The sequence below is a fragment of the Oryzias latipes genome, chromosome 18 (genome assembly GCF_053564925.1).
Source record: "Oryzias latipes strain Hd-rR chromosome 18, Olatipes_Hd-rR_3.1".
Taxonomy (NCBI): Eukaryota; Metazoa; Chordata; class Actinopteri; order Beloniformes; family Adrianichthyidae; genus Oryzias; species Oryzias latipes.
In genome coordinates this window covers 12,520,902-12,544,871 of record NC_136254.1, presented here as the reverse complement: position 1 = coordinate 12,544,871, position 23,970 = coordinate 12,520,902, and the positions used below count along the sequence as shown (strand labels likewise).

The 23,970-nt window shown below is 41.2% G+C and overlaps 1 protein-coding gene across 3 annotated transcripts in view; it reads right to left on the bottom strand.

Moving 5' to 3' along the window:
- Positions 1 to 23,970, bottom strand: part of nhsl2 (NHS-like 2) — an 81,669-nt gene that overhangs the window by 43,163 nt on the left and 14,536 nt on the right. Inside the window, exon 1 of one of the 3 annotated variants that reach the window (XM_011487667.4) lies at positions 9,929 to 10,385. The exons of 1 other annotated variant lie outside the window; for it this stretch is intronic. In XM_011487667.4, coding sequence (XP_011485969.1) covers positions 9,929 to 10,007 — 79 coding nt within the window. In that variant the 5' untranslated portion in view covers positions 10,008 to 10,385. Of the gene's footprint in view, positions 1 to 4,053; positions 4,326 to 9,928; positions 10,386 to 23,970 lie in introns of those variants that run through there. One more of the 3 variants, XM_011487668.4, reaches the window with a different exon arrangement.

Sequence of the window (23,970 nt, the reverse complement as noted above, 5' to 3'; positions counted from 1 at the left end):
TGGGCTAATCTGAAGGTCACATGAAGTTTGGAGCTGTGTAGCAAACTAATTGTGCAGAAAGTCGATTATGACACCTGATTCTGATCATTTGGATGGGCGAGCGAATACTTTTGGTAATATAGTGTATGTGTGTGTTCAGCATTCACAATTAAGTAGTCTCAGGACAAAAAGTAAAGGTCTTGTATGTGTGTGTAGGTGTGTGTAGGTGTGTGTGTGTGTGTGTGTGTGTGAGTGTGTGTGTGTGTGGGTGTGTGTGTGTGTGTGTCATACAAAAGTGTCATACAAGTATACACTCATTTATTAGCAATGAGCTGTAAATTGGCGGGAGAGTACGTAAGCAGATGGACGATAGGAAGGGAGTGGGCTTAATCTGTGTCAGGGGTGAATTTCTAATGAACTCCTGCCACTCTGCAGAAACTATGTCTTAGACAACAACAATCTAAAACATCTTTTTTGCTAAAAACAGCATAATCATTATCAAAATACCACTGTAAATGCTTTAGAACTAGATGATCGGAGTGGGACTATGTTTTATCAATTGTTCCTGTAACTGTCAGTCTCTCTGCCTCTGTTCTGTGAAAAATCCTCCAAAACTTGTGGACCCCACTCACATTACAATACCCTCTCTCTATGGATGCCAACATTCACCACTTCCTTTCACACAAAAATAACATCCTGCTGTCATCAACAACACTTTTACAGTCACTTCTGTCATGAGGTTTTCTGGTATACCCAAGCTGACTGCACAGGAGGGATCAGCATATGTGCATCACTTAAGTCATGTCTTTTCTTCTGTTCCAGCTCAGCAAGAGCCCCCACACATCCATTTTTAAATCCACCTGGAGCAAAACTGGTAACTCCCAAACCTGCTGAAGCTTTGTGGAGGGTACCAGTGTCATCCTGCAGGTGAATATGGTTTTGATCTGAAAAACCCCATCCAACAGCTGAGCCAAAGAATACACTGCTCTTCTCAGTGTAAACATAACTCCCAGCAGCCGCTGCTGTTTGTTCTCACATAAACGCTTTCCTAACTCTGTCACTCTTCAGCCTTTTGCCATGACTCTTGCTGTGATCTGTTCTTTTTTCACATTTGCTTTACTTTAAGGTCAACCCAGATCCTACAGTTCTACTGGAGCACAGTGTTTAACTGGGGACAGAGACGATGCTCAAACAGGAAACGGGACAATCTTCTACTTCTATACCCAACTTGTTCTCTTCAAGCCTCTTTTAGAGTCTGAGCAGATTGAGGCTGATAAAAAAGGGCCATACATAATTGATGAAACCAGAGTATTTGAACAATTCCTTTCCAGTGATGAATGTTGGCTGTGGACACCAAACACACCAGAATAAGCTGTAGTGTTGCTCACAATGTGATCTATGTCTATTCTGGATATGCATCATCCAGGCCCGAACCCAGTTTGATCACTCTCAGGGATGCTGATGCACTGGTGCTGACATTTAAACTTGCTTTGACTGCTTTGACTGGCTTGTTTATTGCTCGCCATTGATATGGCGAGCAATAAACGTCACCCAGTGGGGGTCCTTGGGCAAGACCCTTAATGCTATTGCCTTCCACCATGAATGATCCCGATGATGGTCAGAGGGACCGTAGCCGCGAACTGGCAGCGGCGCCGCGTCTGGAAAAGCGCAGATAAATCCAATGCATTATTATTATTATCTGAATGGATTGACGTAATGAACATGATTTAACCGTCTTCTCTTGGTCTTTCCCACTTGTTCGAAAGAAATTCAACCTGTAGAAAATTTTCAATCTTGATTCTCGCCATTAGGAAACAGAACGAAAACACTCGTCCCACTAAAAATAAAACCATCCTGCAGGCTCAGCTCTGTTTTGTGCCTGATATATCACCTAAGTTCCTAGATTGATTTTATACACCTGTGGCCAGGTCACATGATTAGGACTCCTGATTCTGATCGTTTGGATGAGTGAGCCAACACTTTTGGTAATATATAATGTATGTCTGTGCATATAAAAGTGCGTCATTTTGTGTGCGTGACAAAGTGTATGTGTATGTCCATTTATGTGTCTGCACATACTGAATATGTGTGTGCACATTAATATGTGTTAGGTAATCACGATGTCTCAGCTCAGGCAAAAAAAACTGTGGTCAAATCAGAAAAGGAATCGAACAAGTAAAGATTTTTTACTAAAGCTTTTGTTAAGTTTGACTCCACAAAAGCAGTTTCTGAAAAAGTCAAAGAGTGGTTTGTTCTTGAAGCAAACAGACTTGTGGAGAGTCCCTAAACAAAACTGAAACTTCAGGAACTTGTTGTCAACACATTAGCCCACTTACTGATGTCAGAAGAAACTGCAGTAGAGAAAAGCCTTTAAACCAGAACCTCAAACCATCTCAGCAAAAAAAAGGTCAAGGTTTCAGCTTTTTGCGAGGTCCACACTGCACCAGCAGGGGGCGAAGTGACCTCTGCAGGAAGAAAACAGTCGTCTGAAGAAACAGATGAAAGCTCAAACAATAATGGGTGTAGAGGCAGAGAAAAAACTACAAGTGAAAAGACGTACGTCACCCAGCTGTCTGCCTCTTGGCACACACTCACTGAATGCTCACAGCAGTAGCCTCTATCTACCTCCCTCATCCAGGTCTGTCATCCCCATCATCTGTGCAGCAGAATATCAAAGAGAAAACGCATTAAGAAGAAGCTTTGAATCCAGATCCTAATGACTGCAACAGGTAGATCACCACAGGTAACCACAGATTACACACAGGTGTGCTGTTCTCGAATCTGATTTTTGAAATCTTTTGACTTAGGTGACACAGCCCATAAAAGACCCCCCCCCCCCACACACACACACACACACACACACACATCCCCCTTTATAGCCTCAAAGTACTGCCTATAAATCTGGACTTATCTTTTAAGGTTAGGAACACTTTATATGGGTGCTTTGTTTTCATGACTGTTATCTATAACCATAGTTCTGACCGAGATGTGATGTAGTTTTATCAGAATGGCTGGTCTGTTGTCATCCCTGCCCAACAGGGGGCAGTCTAACCACCTGATCTGCAGTCAGGTTTGGGAGCGACACTATTTGAGTCAAGCCTTGATGGTCACGCTTGTAGAACGTGGCGAAGGTGGGAGGGTTAACCCCCCCAAAGCACTTGAGGGCATAAATGGGCATCGTGAAATATGGTGCAAACCATTTACTCCTGGGGGGGGAAACTGTCTCAATAGTAAACAACAAGGACATCTCTCACATCACATCTACCACATCTCCCCACTGAAAAGATCCTACTATTGGAAAAAGACAGGAAACCACTGAAAACCAGAGGATGCAGGTCACACCACGGTTCAGATTCCCAGCATAACATCACAGAGGACATGACATCAGCTCAGTGTTCAGTAAATGCATGTCTGCAAGAAATCAAGCCTTTATCACATGAGGGAGCTGTTAACAGTTCTCTGTGATCTTGTTTCTTCATATGTTTGCAGCCCAGATGCACCAGAATTCACAGTAATCCTGATTATACGCATACAGATCATAAGATAAACTGAGGTCTGCATGTTTTCAGAGGAGATCCAAGAATCAAACTGTTCCTGCTGATTGAAATATAATATGGATGCTACAACAATTTGTTGCATACATTTGATTAAAATAAACACATTAAGACACCAAAAAGGACCTAACAGCTGTTAAAGCAGCTCTGTGCAACTTTATTTGTGAAAATCACCAAAGACCAACACTGAGTTTCACAGAACACAAAGATGAGGAGGAGTGATATTATTCGATTCTACATCAATAACAGACTGACTGTCAGCTTTACCTCTCTAAGCTCTGCAGCTTTACACTCACCTCTGCAGCTAAACCCGGAACTGAACTTGGGCTTGCAGCTGAGGGTGTGACGCTAAATGCCATCAAAGAGCTAAATGCCTTGAAAGACGGGGCTGAAAATGCCCCCCTCCCCATAAAAACAACAGCTCCTCCCACTCAGATAAGCAAACAAACAGACGGTTCTTCCTCCAACCCACACAGCACTAACATCCTGGCTCCAGTTCCTCCAGTTTTTCAAGTCTTACCAGTTTTGGCCCAGAAAACTTCCATGTTGGCGCTCCTGAACTAATTCCACTAGCGACGCTCAGCTCTCAGAGGAGGGGGGGTGTCAGCCGGCTGGTGTGAACCCTGTGACTCGCTCATGCTTCGCATGTGAGCACGTCAGCCAGCAAATATGAGAGAAGCCAGAAGACCTGCAGCGGGAGGACACTCTGACCATGTGAGAAAAGCAGGAAACGTCTGCACTGACTCCTGTGGCCCCCACCTTCCATGTTTAGTACGCTCTTTCTCTCCCTCCATCCCACCCCCTACCCTCCATCTCTCAGCACTGAGGAATCATCAAAGTGTTTGAGATGTTAGTCACAGCAGAACAGAGGAGGGACTTCCAGAAGACTTTTTCCTCATGTCAGCACTTTGTGCACAGCAATCCCCCCCCCCCCCCCCCCACTCCCTACCCCCCTCTATTGACAACAATGCGGGAAGGGAGGGCCATGCCAGTTTATGTGGGGGCAAAGGAAAAAAGTTTTCACATGGAACAGCACCAACCGTGGAAACATGGATCCACGCCTCTCCAGGGCAAGTGGTCTGATTTCTGCTTTGGTAGACAGATGTGTCCTCAAGCACAGCACCAAAACCAAAGACTCATAGGAAAGGGTTAACTACACAGAAAAATACAGATTTTACTGTCATTTTACCAAAACGTAACATTTAAAACTTTGGAGTAAAAAAAAAAAGTTTCTTGTCTCCGTTTCTTTGATGAAAACACGACAGATGTGACCTTTTAGGAGTTCTTCCAGGGTTTCAAACAAAAAACTTAATGTCAAATGTTTAATAAATAATTTAAAAACTTTCAGACTTAAACCAAATTCTAGAAGCCGTAAATCTAACATTTGTTCCATTGGTCTTAAAACAATTTTCCCATCTTTATCCTCTGGTAAATTTAAAAGTTGAGCATCTTGAACAGTCCACTTCAAAGATGAAGGGTTGTGAAGTCTGAAGATCTTTCAGTAAGGTGTCAATGGAAGATCTGCTGACACAATCCTCTTCAACAAGATCATTCCAGCTGCTAAAATTCAACTTTAAAATGAATTTTTCTTAATTTCCTTTTTTTTCATTCCAGCATGTTAATCAGGAGTAATTATTTGTCTTAAGCAGACTTTGAAACGTTTAGCTTTCATCTGGATCATTTGTGTTTAAAATAAGGGGGACATGGACATGGATCATCTGCGTCATGCATGTCTATAGGAAAAGGCCTTTATGGTCAGGCTGGGGGGCGGAGACTGTGCATCTGTGTTTATCTGCTTCCTACTGGTTTCCTTCTCAACAACCATCTCCACCCTTAGGGTTGACAGGATGACTCTGGCTTTCATGAGAATGCTCAGTGCAGGCCTGGATTCAGGCACCACTATGGGGTGCAGGTAGAATATTGGGGGGGGACCCTAAAATGCTCAGAAAACCCTGCTTTGATCATATCAGGTTGTCTATCCATAAATCTATCTTCACCTTTTATCTGTTTGTCGTACAAGTCTTCTGTTGAATGCTCTTCCTGACACCACCTTCTGCATTTACCAGGCTTGCGACCAGCACAAGCAAAACGCTGGTTTTGTCTTTTATTCAGTTTTTCTTGTTGTCTTTTGTGCTTTTTGGTTGGTTTAGGATTTTTCTGGTGTCGTTCTTTATTTGTAATGATTTCATTATTAATTTTGGATTTTTTTGGTCCATCACATTTTGGGGGGTGGGGCGCAGTCACAGCATTTGCCCCTCTTACCCATACCTACTGTACGTCCGGCCTTGGCTCAGTGGATCTGTGGAGGACGCCAGCTCGGACAGCAGCAGATCACACCGGACTCTCTAAGGAATAACATAATTCTATAGCATAAAATAAAAGACCAACTGAAGACAAGTGCATCACTGCAATGTTATCTGAAATATTTTCAGTCACAGAAATGTGTCTATTGAGCATGTCTGAGCTCAGTGCTCTCCTGTACTTTATGGAACAATGACAAAGAAATAAACTATAGAGTCGAACTCAAGAGCTTCAGATTAATATGAAGCCACTTTCCCTCTGAAATGAGAACAAAATGCACTATTGAAAATAAAACTTCCTAAACTGCATGTAAAAATGTCTGATCTATTGAGTTCAGAGATAGAAACCACCACAGACATCATATTGATGTGTCTCCATTCTCTCCAATCATCCTAGCTGTCCTCTAAGGCATCATTTCTTTAGCCTTACGTTTGGCAGTCAAAGGACATTTTCAGGGGAAGTGATTACATTCAAATGGATCCTAAACGCAGTTTAAATCTGCCTCTAGACGTTTAAAGGTGGTTACAGATTCAATAAAACACTTCTTAATTTTGAAAGTTGTCACTGATTTGTAATGTATTAAATACAGTTAATCGTTCATCTAGATACTTGTAAAATTCACCCAAATAGCCTGAGTCAGTGTGGGAGGATTCTACAGAAGGGAAAGTCTCAATAACACAAAGTGGCTGTTGTGAGATTCTACAAAAGTCAACTAAGTAAAGGCTTTTTTTGTGGGAATGCCATGCTAGTCTGGATCCCTTGAGAAAAATGCTGCAGTACAAACAAAGGCAGACTCAGATGATCCTGCAGACAATAATAGATGCAGAAAATCACAGTTTTTGATCTGTAAAACTTAATAAAAAGGTGTTTTACTTCACAAAACCATAATATCAAAATGCACGATGAATATAAGCTACTATTTACATCCAAAAACCTTTTGGATTGTGAATGTGTGCAGCAATTAATTTATGTCAGTCATTCTTATATTAGATATAATTATTGCGGTATCTTAAATACATTCATTTTTCCACTTTTAACAAACTCTGAACTCACCTGTGAGTTTTTTAACCACACCAGCTGTTTACAATGACGTAGGAATGACACTGACAGTCGTATGGTTTTCGTTCAAAATTTAACATGAAAGTTTCAAAAAGTGTTTAGCTTTGAAATGTTTGGCCTCAAACAAACAATAGTTATGACACATGATTGTGAACCCCTTTGAATAAATCTTGTTTTAGACAATTTTAACACTATTTGGCCTCGTCTTTGCTTTGATTGTGGTTAGATGAGTCATGAAGGATTAAAAATAACTAAGGCAGGTGACCAGCTGACCTCACCAGTTTTCAAACCCCGCTGAACAGATCATGATTCTGCCACCAAACGCTGCCCTGATGCCATGATAGACCCATTGGTCAGAGTTTAGTCTTCTACAAAAGTGAGACTATCAAGCAGATGTAATGACTTCTCATCAAACATATTTATCTGGATTCTTTAACAAAGATTTTCTTTTTTACGTTCAGGATGACCTTCAACTCTTCAAGTTGAAACGCAGATCCCACATGCACTCTGCACAAAAACACGCATGCATCCAGAATTCGGCTCATTCATGATTCCATGTGGGCTCGTCTGTGTATATTTGTCTTTAGGCTTACCTTCACTATAAGCATCTGTTTTTATTCTGATGAAACGATTTCTATTGCAGTTGAAATCTGCAGGCACTGGCTTTCATGCATTGAGTCTCCTTTTAAACTATAAAAAAAGAAAGGTACGCCAGCTGCAATCAGCTGACGAGCTTCAACACCTGCATGGTGGCCATGGCAACAGCAGCCTCTGGCTTGCACATGCTCCCAGGCATGTTTTCTGTCTCCTCCTCTTCCTTTTTTGTCTTCCACGTTCCTTTCATGCTCTCTCTCTTTCAGTAGCTTATCGCAGTTTTTTAAACTGAACATTTAAAAAAGATGGAATATTTTTGCAAAAGAGATTGCAATAAATAAATTCTACACAGGTTTGTGTGTGTGTGTTTCTGCATGTGCATGTCTGTCTGTGGGTATAAACATGTGTCTCCTTAATGTGTGTGTTTGTGCGTGTTGGTGTCGTTATACACATGTCTCCTAATGGCGGTGTCTATAGATGTGTGTGGGTATACTCATGTGTCTTCTTAATGTGTGTTTGTGCATGTGCGTGTCTGTATGTGGGTATACACATCTCCCCAATGTGTGTGTCTGTGCATGAGTGTCGGTATACATGTGTCCTTAATGGTGGTGTGTGTGTGTGTGTCTGTGTGTGTGTACACATGTGTCTTCTTAATGTGTGTGTTTGTGCGTGTGTGTGTTGTTTTACACATGTCTCCTAATGGCGGTGTGTGCCTGTGTGTGGGTATACTCATGTGTCTTCTTAATGTGTGTGTTTCAGAGTGTGTTTGTGTGTGTGTGTGTGTCGTTGTGTCTGTGTGTGCGGGTATACCCGTGTCTTCTTAATGTGTGTGTCTGTATGTGGGTATACACATAAGTCTTCTTAATGTGTGTGTTTGTCTTTGTGTGAGTATACTCATGTGTTTTCTTAATGTGTGTGTGAGTCTGCGTGTGGGTTTTCCCATGTGTCTTCTTAATGTGTGTGTTTCAGTGTGTGTGTTTGTGTGTGTGTCTGCGTGCGGGTATACACGCATCTCCTTAATGTGTGTGTCTGTATGTGGGTATACACATAAGTCTCCTTAATGTGTGTGTTTGTGTGTGTGTCTGTGTGCGGGTATACACGCATCTCCTTAATGTGTGTGTCTGTATGTGGGTATACACATGAGCCTCCTTAATGTGTGTGTTTGTGTGTGTCTGTGTGTGGGTATACCCATGTGTCTTCTCAATGTGTTTTTTTCAGTGTGTGTGTGTGTCTGTGTGTGGGTATACACGTGTCTCCTTAATGTGTGTGTCTCCATGTAGGTATATTCATAAGTCTCCTAAATGTGTGTGTCTGTGTGTGGATATACACATAAGACTCCTTAATGTGTGTGTTTGTGTGTGTGTCTGTGTGTGGCTATACTTATTTGTTTTCGTAATATGTGTGTGTGTGGGTATTATGCATGTCTTCTCCATTGGGGGGGGGCATACTAAGGAGACCCTTAATATGTGAACGTGTACGATTTTGCATTTGTGCATGTGTGTGTCTGTGTGTTGGTATAAATGTCTTCTCTATGTGTGTGTGTCTCACATGGATACGCACACCTCTGCGTACACACACACTCAATATTAATCTTTTTTTTCTATCAGCTCTGTCATTTAAGCACCCCCTTCTGGCGTCCATGCTGCCTCACTAGTGGTCTCGTGCAGCTCTTTGTGCACGCGTGTGCACAAGATTGCAGCATGAGACAAGGCTGTGTGAAAAGCGTACAAGTGCGTGACAAAAATACCACAAAAACCGTCAGCCCTGCCATCAAACCTGGCGACAGGACAGGAGGAAGAATAGCACACTGCACTGATGTCCCCCAGAAGATGAAACCCTTCAGACACACGGACAGAACAACGGATCTGAAACCTCCTGGGACAGGAACACAGACCCCCCCACATCAGAGCAGATAAAAGACAGAAAACGGGCAGATGGTACAGATGACCTGGAAGCAAAGACAGAATCAGATCTCAGAGGGAATGATGGAGAAAAATGGACATTGGTGGGCTGAATGACGGTCCTGCCGGCATCCTCTCTCCAGCAGAGATAAAACACACCCAACATGAGCTTCCCAGCGTGCACGTACGTGTGCACGTGTTTGTGTGAAGGAGTAATAGTTTGAGGGAGGTATTTAAAGAAGAAAAATGGTCGGTGGAAGAACAGTCCAAAAGCAGACAAATGAGGACATTGAAAACTGAGACCAGCAAAGGAGCTGAGAATGACAAGCACCAGACTGACATGCACGAGACATGACAAACACATGCATGTGTGTGCTAAAGGTCATGATAAGATAGAAGTAAAAATAAATGAAAGACAGATTACACTGGAAGGAGAAGAATTGATCCTCAAGGTTGGGGAAAGCTGGGACAGAGTAAACATCTGGATGGATGCATGGATGGCTAAAGCAAAGGTGGTGCACAGGTCAATGGTGGAAATACCTGTGGTGGGTTTTGGTCGCTGTCTGCCTTTGGACCGCCGCTGGGAATTTCCTGCAGTGTTCTTCCTGTCCCAAAACATCACCGCCTCATGCCATCAGCACACACATTCTGGTTACTGAGTATTCATTGACCGAACGGCTGAAATCTGTGAGCTGAGGCGTTAGAGCTCAGGAGAACGTGCACAGGGATCTGAGCAGCGATGGGGGGAGAGCATGCACGGACCGTCACAGAGGATCCTGTAGAAGTGTGTGGCTGTGATGCTCTCAAGCATGAGCTCCGTGATACGTGAACTGCTCACAAAGAATGCAGCAAGGTGCATGAACGTGCACGAGAGCACGCATGTGTGCAAGAGGGATACACGCAGGAAAAGAGGGAATTGTGAATGTCTCTGTGTGCTGCAGCCAGGAGAATCCAGCTGTTCGGTTCATGAAAAAACAGCCAATCAGAAGGCAGAAAATTTCCAGTGGGGGGGGGGGGGGGGGGGTCTCTCACGGAGATTGATCATAGACGGATTGAGCCAAAGCTTATGTGCAGTCATGTGACTTTGAATGAGAGGGCTCTCTCTCTGAATGTGACCACAAAACCAAACAAGACAAAAACAACCACAACAATACTTAACAACAAAATTAACACACACACAAAAACAAACAAATTATAAAGTTAAAAGTGTGAAATTTGTGAAAAATAACAAAACTCAGCATAAACGCAAAATAAAACAAAATCTAACCCATAGGCAAAAAAACCTAACACAATAAAATGCACCTGAACAAAACTAAACAACAAAACCAAACACAGCAAAACCACACAAAACTAAGTTAAAAGTACCAACATTCAATACAACATAACAAATCAAAAATTCAAACACAAAACTAAACTAAACAAAGTTGCATGCGTTGTTATAACCTTAGAGTGATGTCATTTCTTGTCAGCGCTTGGCCCCTCCCTAGATGAAGCAGTGCGGTGCGGCACAGTCACGGCCGCACCGTGGAACCATTTTTTGGTTCAACCCCACTAACACCACCCACAATCCCAAGTGCTAAACAAGAAGACTGTCACCAAAGTGTGGATTTGAACCCACAACCTCACAGTAAAAAAAAAGAAAAAAACAGAACCCTGAACACAAAGTGATGTTTTTAAGCCATAGAGTGGGCATTTGAATGTTTACTTACAGCACAAGATCAAACCCATCCAGCGATCTGCATTCATTATTATGCTGATAGAACACACTTGTTTAAGTCTCTTTCAAGTCCTACTTTGATGTAAATTGTGTTTTTGGTGTTTATAAAATGTTCTTTCAGTCTTTTTGTCATTATGGAGGACATATGTTAAGAAAATTAATCTTAAAATTGTGTTTCTGAGTATTATTTTTTTCAAATTGTTGTGGATTAGGAGCAGACAAAAAAAAGCTTGTAGCTTTGACGTAGATGCTAAAGTCAGCGGGCCACAAACTTCCTGCTCTGCTCCATTCTGATCCATCCACATGCAGACAAATAGATCCATGTTTTCCTCGTCTAAACTGGCATCTGGTTAAAACCTGCACTACTGAATTCCTCCAATATTGCTTACTATTTGTGAGGTGCTGACAAATTCTAATGAATTCCTGCCATTTTGCAGAAACTATGTTCTGGAAAACAACAGTTTTTTTTTGAAAACTTAGTCTGAAAACTGTATAATTATTAGTAAAAGACCACTGAAATTTATCAAAAGAGGATCAGAGTGGAACTTTAACCAATTTTTGTCTAAATGAAACTTTTTTATTTTAGGATACATGTTTCTTTTGCTAAAAGTTAAACATATTTTGTTTCCATGGATAGTTAATGTCTTTATGAGGCTGAGACTTTTAAGAAAATAACCAGAAAAATACTGAAGCCACTCTGATCAGTTTACAGTCTACAGCAAAATAAATCCCAGCGTTGGCGATTAACATACATGTAATTCAACGAATGCTCTCTAAATCTGAACATAAGGACTAGTGTGACGATAAACAAATACAGAACTAAGTGCTGACGTTTTCATCTGTATTTAAACAGATGACATTATGCTAAAGGTGAATAAAAGAAAAGGACTAAGTTAGCATTTCAAATCAATAAAGTTAAAGTTTGCATCACAGACACGGAGGGTAATAGCAAATGATGGTCTCATTAGGAAGAGGGGAAGAGGCCAATGATGAGGAGAGGATGATGATGAAATAAACAGTAGGGATGAATCTGAGAATTCCCATTCAGAAGCAGGAAAATAGGAAGGTGATAGAGAGAGCAGCTGCCATCACTTTGTACAGGCATATACACTCCAGTCCTTAGTCATAAACAGATTTATCTCAATACGGTTTCATGTTTATGTCAAACATTTCTCTGATTTTTCAGAGTTGTGCTCACATGCAGCTTGCAGAGGGCATTGTTATTGAACGCAGCACAGAGTATGCAAGTGTGTCCTTGCATTGATCCGTTACAGAGAGCCGTGCCGCTTCCTCATAAATCTATCCCAACCTTTTCTTCCAACCATGCTCCCTCTCTTCCTCCTTTCTCTGCAGGCTCTCACATCGAGCTACCACACACAAGCTGCCGGAAACACCAGGCGTGTCTTTGGTGGGGAAGTGAGCCTCCTGGTTCTCAGGTCAGTTTTAAAGACACACAAGTTCTGGGAGCAGGGATCAGTGATGCCGAGAGTCCCAAATGACATCTTTCCCCTCCTCTTTTTTATGCTTCTAGTCACATGACACCTTAACAAGGAAATATGTGTCGGGGCTCAATTTGACAAACACCCTTAAACCATTACTAATCCATGGTAATCCCTGCCTCCCGCCTCTCATTCCATCAGAGATTCCTCTAAGGTTCAGCTCACTCTCAATCTAACATTGTAGGTATACATAGACCCCAAACCCCCCCTCAAAAAAAAGAAAAAGTATCATTGGAAGAAGCTGGCGGAAGGCAGAGGCCCCTGACAGATAAAAATGGTAATCTGCGAACAGCCAAGGTCAACGATCAAAAATACAGAGCGACCGGGAACATGGAAGCACGGACCTAAAACCAACCACCGGGGGGCTCAGGCACCCCACCAGCTCAGAGGTAATATCAATACTCAAGGTGTCAGCGCAAGCGTGGTTATTCTGCCAATAATGACTCAGTAATAGCTGTTTCTTTCTCAATAGAAGCCTATGGGATTTCAGCTTCTTGGAACCAGCGGGTACTTCCTGTTTGGAACATGAGAGGGGAGGAGTCATTCAGTTCAGCTGTCCTATACAGTCAATATATTGTCCTATACAGACAAGGTAGGAGGTATGACCATTTTCCTTTGGTAGAATTTGCAGGTGTGTGTTATACTTTGGAAGTGAGTGTTTTTACTACATGGTGTTAGTTCCAGTTGGTAAAACCTCCTGCTGGTAGGCAGTGGTGTCCAATCACCCTCCTTCCAAACGGTCCTATATGTGATATGTAATTAAAAATCAAGGGGAGAGGGAGTCCAAATCCATGAGGCCACCCAGGGGGAAGGTGCTAGTTTCAAATACCCCAACCCCAAAGGTTTTTCGTGCGCCGAGCCCCTAACTATTGTTACAACCCCAGTTTTCACCTCCTCCAGACTTGAGTCTTTAGGTGCATGTTTTCTTTCCTGGTTTGCAGGTCCTGGTTGAGCTGGAGTCTCCACCCTCGGGGCAGACCTGGCCAGTTCCACAGCGCGCATAAAAGCTGCTGGGATTTGTGGCGTTGCTTTCTCCCACCTGGCAGATGACGCTGCAGCCTTACCAACTCATTTACTTTTCTTTGCAGATTTAGTTGGGTTAAATATAGGTAGAAAATATACTTTTGGCTTTTATTTGAGCTGGTCATGACACTGTTGACATGTGGTAAGAAAAGAGGCAACTAAAATTCAAGCTGTGCAGAGAAAACATATAAATGAAACCACAAGAGCATTGTTTATTGAGGAAACTTAGGTTTGAAATGCCATTTGTTTTGATTGTAATGATCTGTTGGACATAAACACTTGTAATGTTCTGAGTGTTCATTCATGCTCCTGATAAGGTTAAAATGGTTAGAGGGCACCATGGAGAAATGTGGTTTTTATCAGTGCAAAGAAAATGGACTTGTTGACTGCCATTGAGCAAAACACAGCTTCAGGTTCATCATGAAATGCATAACAAATATCCATTGTGTTCAATAAGATGTTTTTTAAAACATGCATCCATGTATAACAGCTCAACTGTTCTGTTTGCTTCAGTGAAAAAGTTAAACATTATCCCACGTTTAGATGCAATGAGATTGCGGTATTTGTCAATTACTAGATTCTGGATTTGATAAAACCCAATGACAAAACTGTGCTGAGCAATTTATCAACAGAATTATGAACACATGGCCATGACCTTTTAGTTCCCCCAGAGGTCCATTGTGTGACCTCTATTGTTCAATCTACACACTTCCTCTCAGCCAGTTAACCCTTGTGCTATCCTAGGCACTTTAACATTGGGAGGTGGGTCATCTAGACCCACTAGACAGTGCTCTGAACCATTTTCTTCAATGATTTGTGAACCTCACTGGTGTCCATGGATTACATGAAATCTTTCCACCTTTATCCACCGTTGTCATGGTAGGGAGAACACGTCAATGCAAGGGTGGGGTCATCTAAGATAGCACAAGGGTTAATGGGTGACAGTAATGTGTCCAACCACAATCATCCAAATGACACTCAGATTTACAATAGTCCAGGTGAATCTGGACCGGAAGGCTAACTCTGTCACTGCATTCAACAAATCACTGAGTGGATGCAAAACAACCATAAGCATGTGAACACAGACATTAGAGATAATCATCTTTGACTGAGATAAGGACAGAGAAAGTGCTTACAGTCACCTTAAGTCTCTTTATCTAAAACATACAAGTCAAGTTCTAGTAATTATGGACTGTAACCCATAAACTTTAATGGTCACAGCAAATCTGACGGACCTGCTGCTGAGGTCCAGAATCAGAACAAAACAGGATGAAGTTTCAGCTTCATGCAGCTAAAATCTGGAACTTTCCTCCTGATGATAATGGACTTATTTCTACTCTGACCATGTTCAAGTTCAGAATGAAAACTCTATTTTTTAGATTACCGTGCGACTGACAAAGTCTTTGAACTCTTTTATTCTGGTTTTGCAGTAAATTTTAATTTTAATTACTGATCTGAATGTTTTATTTTTCGTGTTTTAAACAAGTTTCTCTAAATATGTATTAAATGTGTTTGTTTCTGATGCTATCCTCTTCATCAAAAATCTCTCTAGTAGGACTAGGGATCCATTAAATACAATTCCATCTGATTATGTTGTCACCAACTGGATCTTTGAGCTCTGGTCCAAGAACAACAACAACAGTTTTCTGATCTTTAAAAAAAGATTATTAGAATTTGTTCAAGTCCTTAAATTTTCAAGAAATTCTTGAAGTCTTGAAAAACTGTAAACTAGCAGACATTTCACGGTTAAACAGATAAATATAGCTGAGTATCATCAGCAAACAATGGAAATGTATTCTGTAATAATGATATTCCTGTAAAGAGCAGGAGCACAAACTCAATAGGTTGCCGAAGTTTTTTCCGTTATAGTGTTGCTTTTTTGTCTATTCTCTTGCTTAATCTGTTGTTGTGCTGCTTGCGCTCTCATCTCATTTAGTTTGTGTCTATCCCAAAAACAAAATTAACTAAATTGAGGTGTTATGATGATTTAGGATCAACAGCTTGCATACTGTATCTACTTGTTTACTCTGCTGTGCCTTTGGTTCAGCTGTGTGCACACAAAGACGCCAAACCGCACAACTAAGTAACTGAAGCAAAATAAATAAAGATAAATCAAAATGTACCTGTTTAACCTCATAGTTACAGATAAAGAGGCATACTAGTAATTTCTTTTTGCACAGAAGAAGAAACAACTCAAAGAATCAGGTCCACAATTGCTGGAATGTTCCACCAAGAACAGGAAACTGTGATCTCACATTTTAATCATTTGTGCCAAAAGCTGCATCACAGATACTCACAGCCTTTCCAAGCAGATGCTGGCAGCTGTTTAGGAAGGTCAGGCTGGCTGAAAGCGGCAGGTCCTTTCAGATTTCATCAAATATGACAGAAATGAATGTTTTCTAAATAAAAAAGAAAAACGCTTACCTGGCTGTTACAAAAAGCAGAACACTAGAGCATGTAACCTTCAGAAAAGACTAAGCATCCCTACCCAATGCTGTCTTCGACAAACTGCACAGCTGATGGAGGTACAAAATGCGTTTTATGGGTTAAAAAAAAGGCTTCCTAACAGGGTTTTAGAAAAACTCTTAACTGGTGGTTTTACAGGAATCTTGCTTTTGAGAGTTTACTTTAATCCTAAATTAAGATAAAAACGAGAAAATATTACCATCAATAACGACTTATTCAAGCTATCGTACTTTTATCTTGTATTTTCATCTAATAGAATCCCAGCTGTTTATTTGTGAAAATGTAAAAAAATAACAAAAATTCAAGGAAGAGTACCAGCCCAACTATAGTTCTTAGAGACACTGACAGAAAACCTCTTTCATTGGTAAAGACACAAAACCAGAGTTTAAGCCAAATAAACTCAGATGTGTCCATCAGAAACTCATCAATACTGAAATTGATAGCATGCTTTTCTCTTCAACTCATTTCCTTCACTTCACTTCAGATGATATTCAGAGCAAACACTACTGAAGTGAAGCAAACCTTCAGACTCCAACACATAACCAGGCGATTCTTTGCAGAAACAACTGTCACTGTTGAAACACACACACACAACCAGATACACACACACACACAACCACATACATCCATTTACACAGAAAAACACAAACCTATGCATCCACACATACAAAGACAAACACATAGAGACACACACAGGGATATACAGAAAAAGACATAGAAACAACATGCCTTTCCGAAAACATTCATGCACACAAACTCACACAGACACAGACAAAAACACACATACAGCCACACACACAAGACATACAGACAACCACAGAGTGTATCTCAGTACCTCCAACAGCCGCTCTGTAGTCTAGTGTTTTCTGAAGACTTGGAACAAGAAGAGTTCAAAAATGCAAGAATCAAAAGAAGAAGCTACAGGAAGGAGGTGAAGGAGGGAGGAGCTGACTGAACTGTTGGCACAGAAACACACAGAGAAATAAATGCCGGAAAGGAAAGACTCTTAGAAGAACAGGTGTGCAGGTGGAATGAGGAACACTTTATGAAAGAGTAAACAGATCTGACACTTAGAAGTAACTGTTGAATCGCTGTTCCTGAACAAGCACAACAGATACATCTTAAGAGTGTCTGACTGACACACATTTTCACAAGAGCACACTTCATCACACGAAGTGTCATTAGTTTGTGTTAAAAACTCATATCCAGATTTTTTATCTCTCACTCCAGTCCTTTTTAGGAGTATAAGTTGCAGCTATTTGCACAGTTTGGCCAGAGATTCTTAGACTGCTGCCCCCCGCGCCCCAGTCCCGGATAAGAAGAAGATGGATGGATGGATGGATGGATGGATGGATGGATGGATGGATGGATGGATGGATGGATGGATGGATGGATGGATGGATGGATGGATGGATGGATGGATGGATGCATGGATGGATGGATGGATGGATGGATGGATGGATGGATGGATGGATGCATGGATGGATGGATGGATGCATGGATGGATGGATGGATGGATGGATGGATGGATGCATGGATGGATGGATGGATGGATGGATGGATGGATGGATGGATGGATGGATGCATGGATGGATGGATGGATGGATGGATGGATGGATGGATGGATGGATGCATGGATGGATGGATGGATGGATGGATGGATGCATGGATGGATGGATGGATGGATGGATGGATGGATGGATGGATGGCCAGGGGTGCAACTTAACTAAGGAGTGACTTAAATGGGATTTTTTAAAAACATGAAGCTGCTCATATATTTGCCCTTTAGCGGTTGTTTCCCACTAGCAACCACTAGAGGACACTGTAGGTGTGTGTGTCAGTATTTGCTACTGACAGCGACCCAGAAGAAGAAGCGCTGTATACAACAAACATGGATGAGAATCTGATCGTTCTCTGCGCGATGAGATCTTTTTCTTTTCCTTTCGGCTTTTCCCTTCAGGCGTCGCCACAGTGAATCAGCTTCCTCCATCCAACTCTATCTTGTGCATCCTCTATTCAAACACCATTTACCGTCATGTCCTCGTTTACTGCGAAGTTCACTTTTCTCCCAAAGCGACTTGTGTTTATTTCTTCTTAATCATACATTGTTTTTTTTACCACTGCGATTTACACTCTATAAAACATGCTAACTTTTTGGTCGTTTCTTTATTTTTTCTTGAACAAGTTTGTTCTCATCCAGATGTGTACTTGAACATTTCTGTACTCAGTCTCTCACTCATTTCTGGCTTTCACTCTCACTCTTTCTATTGGGGGGGCTCAGTCTCTCCTGCTGTCTGTGGCCAGCACCTAAATCCCATTCAGGTTTACTGATTATATCTTAAGCAGACAAGGACACTGACGGAAAACTTTCCAGTGAGTGCGAAACATGATATCACCAACACAGCTGTTGATGTCAGTGACATCATCGCCGCCACCCATCCAGCAGCGTGGGAAAGTGCCTCATACTCCGTGTGATCTGATGAAGAGTGCAGCTGCAGCATGAAGGGACGAGCCCAGTACAAAAGCTTTCCTTCAGGGTCATGGTGATGGTGCCAGGCCAGCAAACAAGTTACCATGGTGATGGAGAGGACAAAGTAACATGCATTTGCACCCCCACCCCCATTGACCACATTCTGTTTTGTACTCAATACAGCAGATGTTTTCTGATTGCACACCTCATCTAAGTTGTTTCTAGGTCGCTGAGCGTAAGCGCCATCATTGCAGGTGAATCAGGAAAAGGAAAACGATGTGTGTTTCAAGGAAGAGACCAACTTCTACAAACCAATTAACCTTTCTGTGGCATTAAGAAGCAACAAACAGGTTTGAAGGGCCTCCACCATGCTGGGGAGAAGAAACAGAACAAAAAAAGGTTTAAGCCGCAAGAGGCGTTGTATGGCACGCCGACACTACCCGCCTTTTGACCCACCCTCAACTGGCTGAGCAGTGTATGTCCCCTCTGCTCTGCCCCTGCCACCCTGGTAACTTTTTTCAAAATGGCAAATTTTCTGGTGGTTTTATCTCCATAAAAACCATTTCAATTTTTGGTCGCCTGGGGGTAACGAACAGGTCATTTTTAGAAGAATCAGCTAAAATAAATTTTTGGATTTCCTTGTCAATGGTGATTTTTTTAAACTATGCCTCTAATATGCCCATATCATGTTATATCGTTTCGTTTAGCTTGCACCAACTATTTATGTACCGGTATTAGGTTTTCACAATATTCCAGTATAAAATGTGCAAGCAACAGGGGAACGCTACTTGCCCAAGCTCACCATTGAATGCCATTTAACTTCCAAATCCAACATTTAGCTTTTCAATGATGTTCCAGGAATTAGGAGGGGCCAGTTAGAAATCCCTAGGATGAGTTTAAATTAGTCGATGGTACTTAAGGATCTTTTTTAATTTTTTATTCAAGATGGCAGCTACTTCCTGCAGTCAAAAAAACTTTGGTTGTGGTTGTAGACATAACCTAGCAGCGTGTGTGTATTTTCGTGAAGATAACTTTCCTTTACCTTACTGTACAAAAGTGTTAAAAATTGCCAAGTTTCCCACTTTGCCACAAAATGGCCACCCCTTTTGTCCTTTGGCCATCCTTTTCTAATTTCTAAACGTTGTTTGGATATCCCACTAGTGGAATTTGAACCACATAAAAGATTTTGGCCCCATTCTTTTTTTTGAAGGTTTCTCCTGCTGTGGTGTCGTCATGTTTTTAGTACGTGGGGATCGCCAGGGCTGAACTACGGTATAAGATCTGGTGGAGGTACGACTGGAAGATCAGCTGTGTGGCGGCTCTTTTACTGCTTTAACACGTATTCAAAAGCAGCTGCAGGCTGATGCAGCTAAAACTGTGAATCAGGCAGCACTTTATCTCATTCTTTTAGCTTCTATGTGGTTTTTAGTGTCTTGTCGTCACTACAAAATGAGATTTACGTTCCTCTCACTCTATCCGCTAAATCTCTCACTTCCCTAAACAAACACATTGAGCAGGCGCAATTTACAGGATACCTTTTGATTTGTTGTGCAGGGTCACTCAATTCATTCACAGTCAAGGAGGCATATTTATGTGCAAGTTGGAGATTGGTTTGTTTGCAACAGGACAAGAAAAACAAAAAATGATTCCTACAGTTTTCTTACCACTATTGCGATTGATGGTTCAAGATAAAACCTAATGCAACGGTTGAAGTGAAACATACAGCAACAAAATTATTTATATTGGAAAAAGTCATTGAAAAAAGAACAATGCAGATGCAGGGAAGATTGTTCAGGAGGAAGATAGCAAGTGGTGATGGAGATGTACAAGTTAAAATCAGTAGAGAGAAAGAAGGTGTATTTTCTGCATTTATCAAGTTCTATAGTTCAATAATCCATTCAAATATTTTTTTCCATAAAGCCCAGCCTATTTTTATTGTCAAGATTTGATTGTAACTGCATGTATCTGTAGCAGTAACAATTCATTTTTTACGATTCATATCATAATTTGTGGTTGCCAATATTTGTTTCTTTTTGAATGATCCGATTCACTGACCTAAAATGGATCCAGGACATCTTTATCCAAAACTTTAACCAGAGTGATTTAGAGATAAATACCTGGATATTGAACAGTGCAGGTGAAGTTTTCCAGATTCCTTGTATTTCTTACAGGATAATCAAGACTAAATTAAATATGTGTGCAAACAAACAAACAGGTAAACAAGAACTAATGGCAGATCCATTCACATTTTTGTTTCCTAAAGTTAAGCCAACTGTTGTTTTTCCACATCAAATAATTTGGAACGGAATATTATTAGAACATTCTACCACCCTGTATGGTCACGTCTTTGCTAAATTCAGTGTTTTCACACATTGGACTAGAATAATGCACTTTTACGTTACAGTAAAATAAACCTCCCGTACCTCAATCCAAATGGTATTTTCCAATGTCGATTGTGATTGATTTATTTCATTTTGAAATGATTGTATAATGGTAAAGTTTAATCTGACTTAATTAACAACTTGCATCAGACAGATCAATCTGGTTGGATAAAATGATTCATCGGTTAATCGTTACACCCCTAATCTGCATTTACTGCGATTATAAAAATTTACGTTGATAAATTTATTATAGAACCGGTATAAACAAAAGTCTACTTTCACTATCACTATCACTATGCCCAAAATCGATTTTCACAGGATATTAGAAGTGTTGCAATTTTGTCATTGAGAATGTGGCAGAGGCAAAGTTTTGGCCACAAGGCACTAAGAAAGAAGAATTGCAAAAACAGTCTGGTCTATGTGGGCCATGACTGATTTGGGTCAAAAGAAAGTTTCTAATGGCTAGCATGCTAACTTGTGCCACATTTTTCCTGAATTTAAAAACTTTCAAATAACTTTGCGTAATATTAATGTCTAATCAAACTATCTCCACATAGTCAACACACTTCTCACCCAAACAAAGCAGATTTGTCTCATATTTACATGAACAGGTTACTTTTATTTAACTCTTTCTTGACTCTACTCACTAAACACCCACTGGGTAAAATCCACAGCATACATAATGTAAAATGGGTCAGGGGTCCATCTTGGGACCAACTTTGTTTAAAATCTATACAAAAAAAAATTGCCCATACTGCTGGAAATTCCACCATTCATTTTACGCTGATGACACTGTATTGTACACATCCAACCGTTCCGTAGAGACTGACATATAATCTCTTCAAAATAGTTTGAATGATTTGCAACAGGCCCTCTACACCTTCAGATCAATACTAACAAAAATTAATTTATGATTTTGCATAAATGGCTGTATTTCAACCTTCAACGGCAGAACACTGCTATGTGTCAGCTCATATAAATGTTTGGGTATAACTGGATAGTTCACATACCTTTGGTTCTCATATTAACACAATAGTAGCTGCAGTTAAATCAAGAACTGGTGTTTTGTAACAAAATAAATCCTCCCTCACTCACACTACAAAGCATAATCTGGTGAATAAGTCTCTAATGACTTGTTATTAGCCTCAGAAAAGCAACTACTTTCTATTCTGGTCCTGTTAGACCTCAGTTCAGCCTTTGACACTATCGACCACAGTATTTTACTCCAAAGATTAGAGCATGACATAGGGATCAGAGGATCTGCCCTCCAGTGGTTTAAATCCTATTTATCTGATAGGTACCAGTTCGTTAATGTAATTGGACATTCTTCTCAGTCCACTCGAGTTAACTACAGAGTCCCACAGGGCTCAGTTTTGGGACCCATCCTGGTTATGCTTTATATGCTACCCCTAGGAAACATAATCAGGAAACACAGCATTAATTATCATTGTTATGCCAACGATACGCAGTTGTATTTATCCATGAAGCCTGACCAGAATGACAATACAAAGAAACTGAACGCCTGCATCAGAGACATCAAGACCTGGATGACAATTAATTACCTCCTCTTGAACCCAGAAAAACCAAGGTCATTATACTAGGTCCTAAAAACCTCAGAGATGCTCTGTCTGATCCTGGATGGCTTAAGTATATCCCCCAATTCCACAGTTAGAAACCTTGGGGTTTGTTTGACCAGGATTTATCATTTAAGGCTCACATATCTCAGGCATGTAGAACTGCCTTTTTTCACCTGCGGAATATTGCTAAGATCAGAAATTATACTTTCTAAGAATGATGCTGAAAAACTCATCCATGCATTTGTTACGTCTAGGCTGGATTACTGTAACTCCTTGTTAGCAGCGTGTCCTAAGAGTTCCTTAAGAAGTCTCCAGCTTGTTCAGAACACAGCAGCTAGATTGTTAGCAGGAACTAGCAGAAGAAATCACATCACTCCTGTGTTAGTTTTGCTCCATTGGCTCCCAGTCCAGAATCAAGTTCAAGATCCTCCTGTTAACCTATGAGGCCTTACATGGAATGGCCCCGTCCTATATTAAGGACTTCATGGTCCCTTGCCACCCAAACAAAACACCTAGAATTCCTAGAATTCCTAGAATTAGTAAAAGTACAGTTGGAGGTAGAGCGTTTAGCCACCAAGCCCCTGTTTTATGGAATAAGCTCCCACCTCATGTAAGAGAGGCAGACACAGTTTCTACTTTCAAAGTTAGACTGAAAACATTCCTCTTTGGACAGGCTGATTGTCAGACTAGTTAGTATTCAGAGATTATTTAACTTAATGTTAATGTGTTTCAATTACACTTTATAACAATAAATATTTGTTTTAAAAGGCTGCTAGAAGTTGAAGCTGGGGTAACTATGGTGCACTGGGGTTCGGTCCTCTTTTCTCATCTACTTCTACCCTCCTTCTCTTCACTATTCTTGATTATTATTCATCACTTAGTTCTCCATGCTTCTGTTTGGTGCAGTGTGATTCATGTACTGTTCCTCTTTCCCACTACCCTCCTGGGGGAGTGCTCCTGTACCTGACCGTGTACCTCGTCTCTGGCTCGCCTCTACTACTGCTCCTACACCTGGCTGTGGATCCTGCCTCTGGCTCGTCTCTGCTCTGTACCTGGCCGTGGACCTCGTCTCTGCTCCTGCTCCTACACCTCGCTGTGGATCCTGTCTCTGGCTCGACTCGCGTCCCCCGTCTGCCCCCCCAACTCCGTCTGGATGAAGCTCGTCTGCTGGACTTTAAAGATGTAGTTGTAGAGTTAGATAACTTAGTTCTTCTCTATGAGTCCTGATAAATCGCCTGTCCGTCCTGGGGGAGGATCCCTCCTTCATGTGGACACCCCTGAGATTTCTTAATTTTTTCCGGAATCCGTTTTTTTTAGGAGTTTTTCCTTACCGCGAAGGGGATCTAAGGGAAGGGATGTCCAGTTTAACTTAGTCAGTTTGTTAGTTCCATTTAGTATTTTCCTATTGAATTCTATGTATTCATGATCCTTTTGTTTTACTTCTTCAAC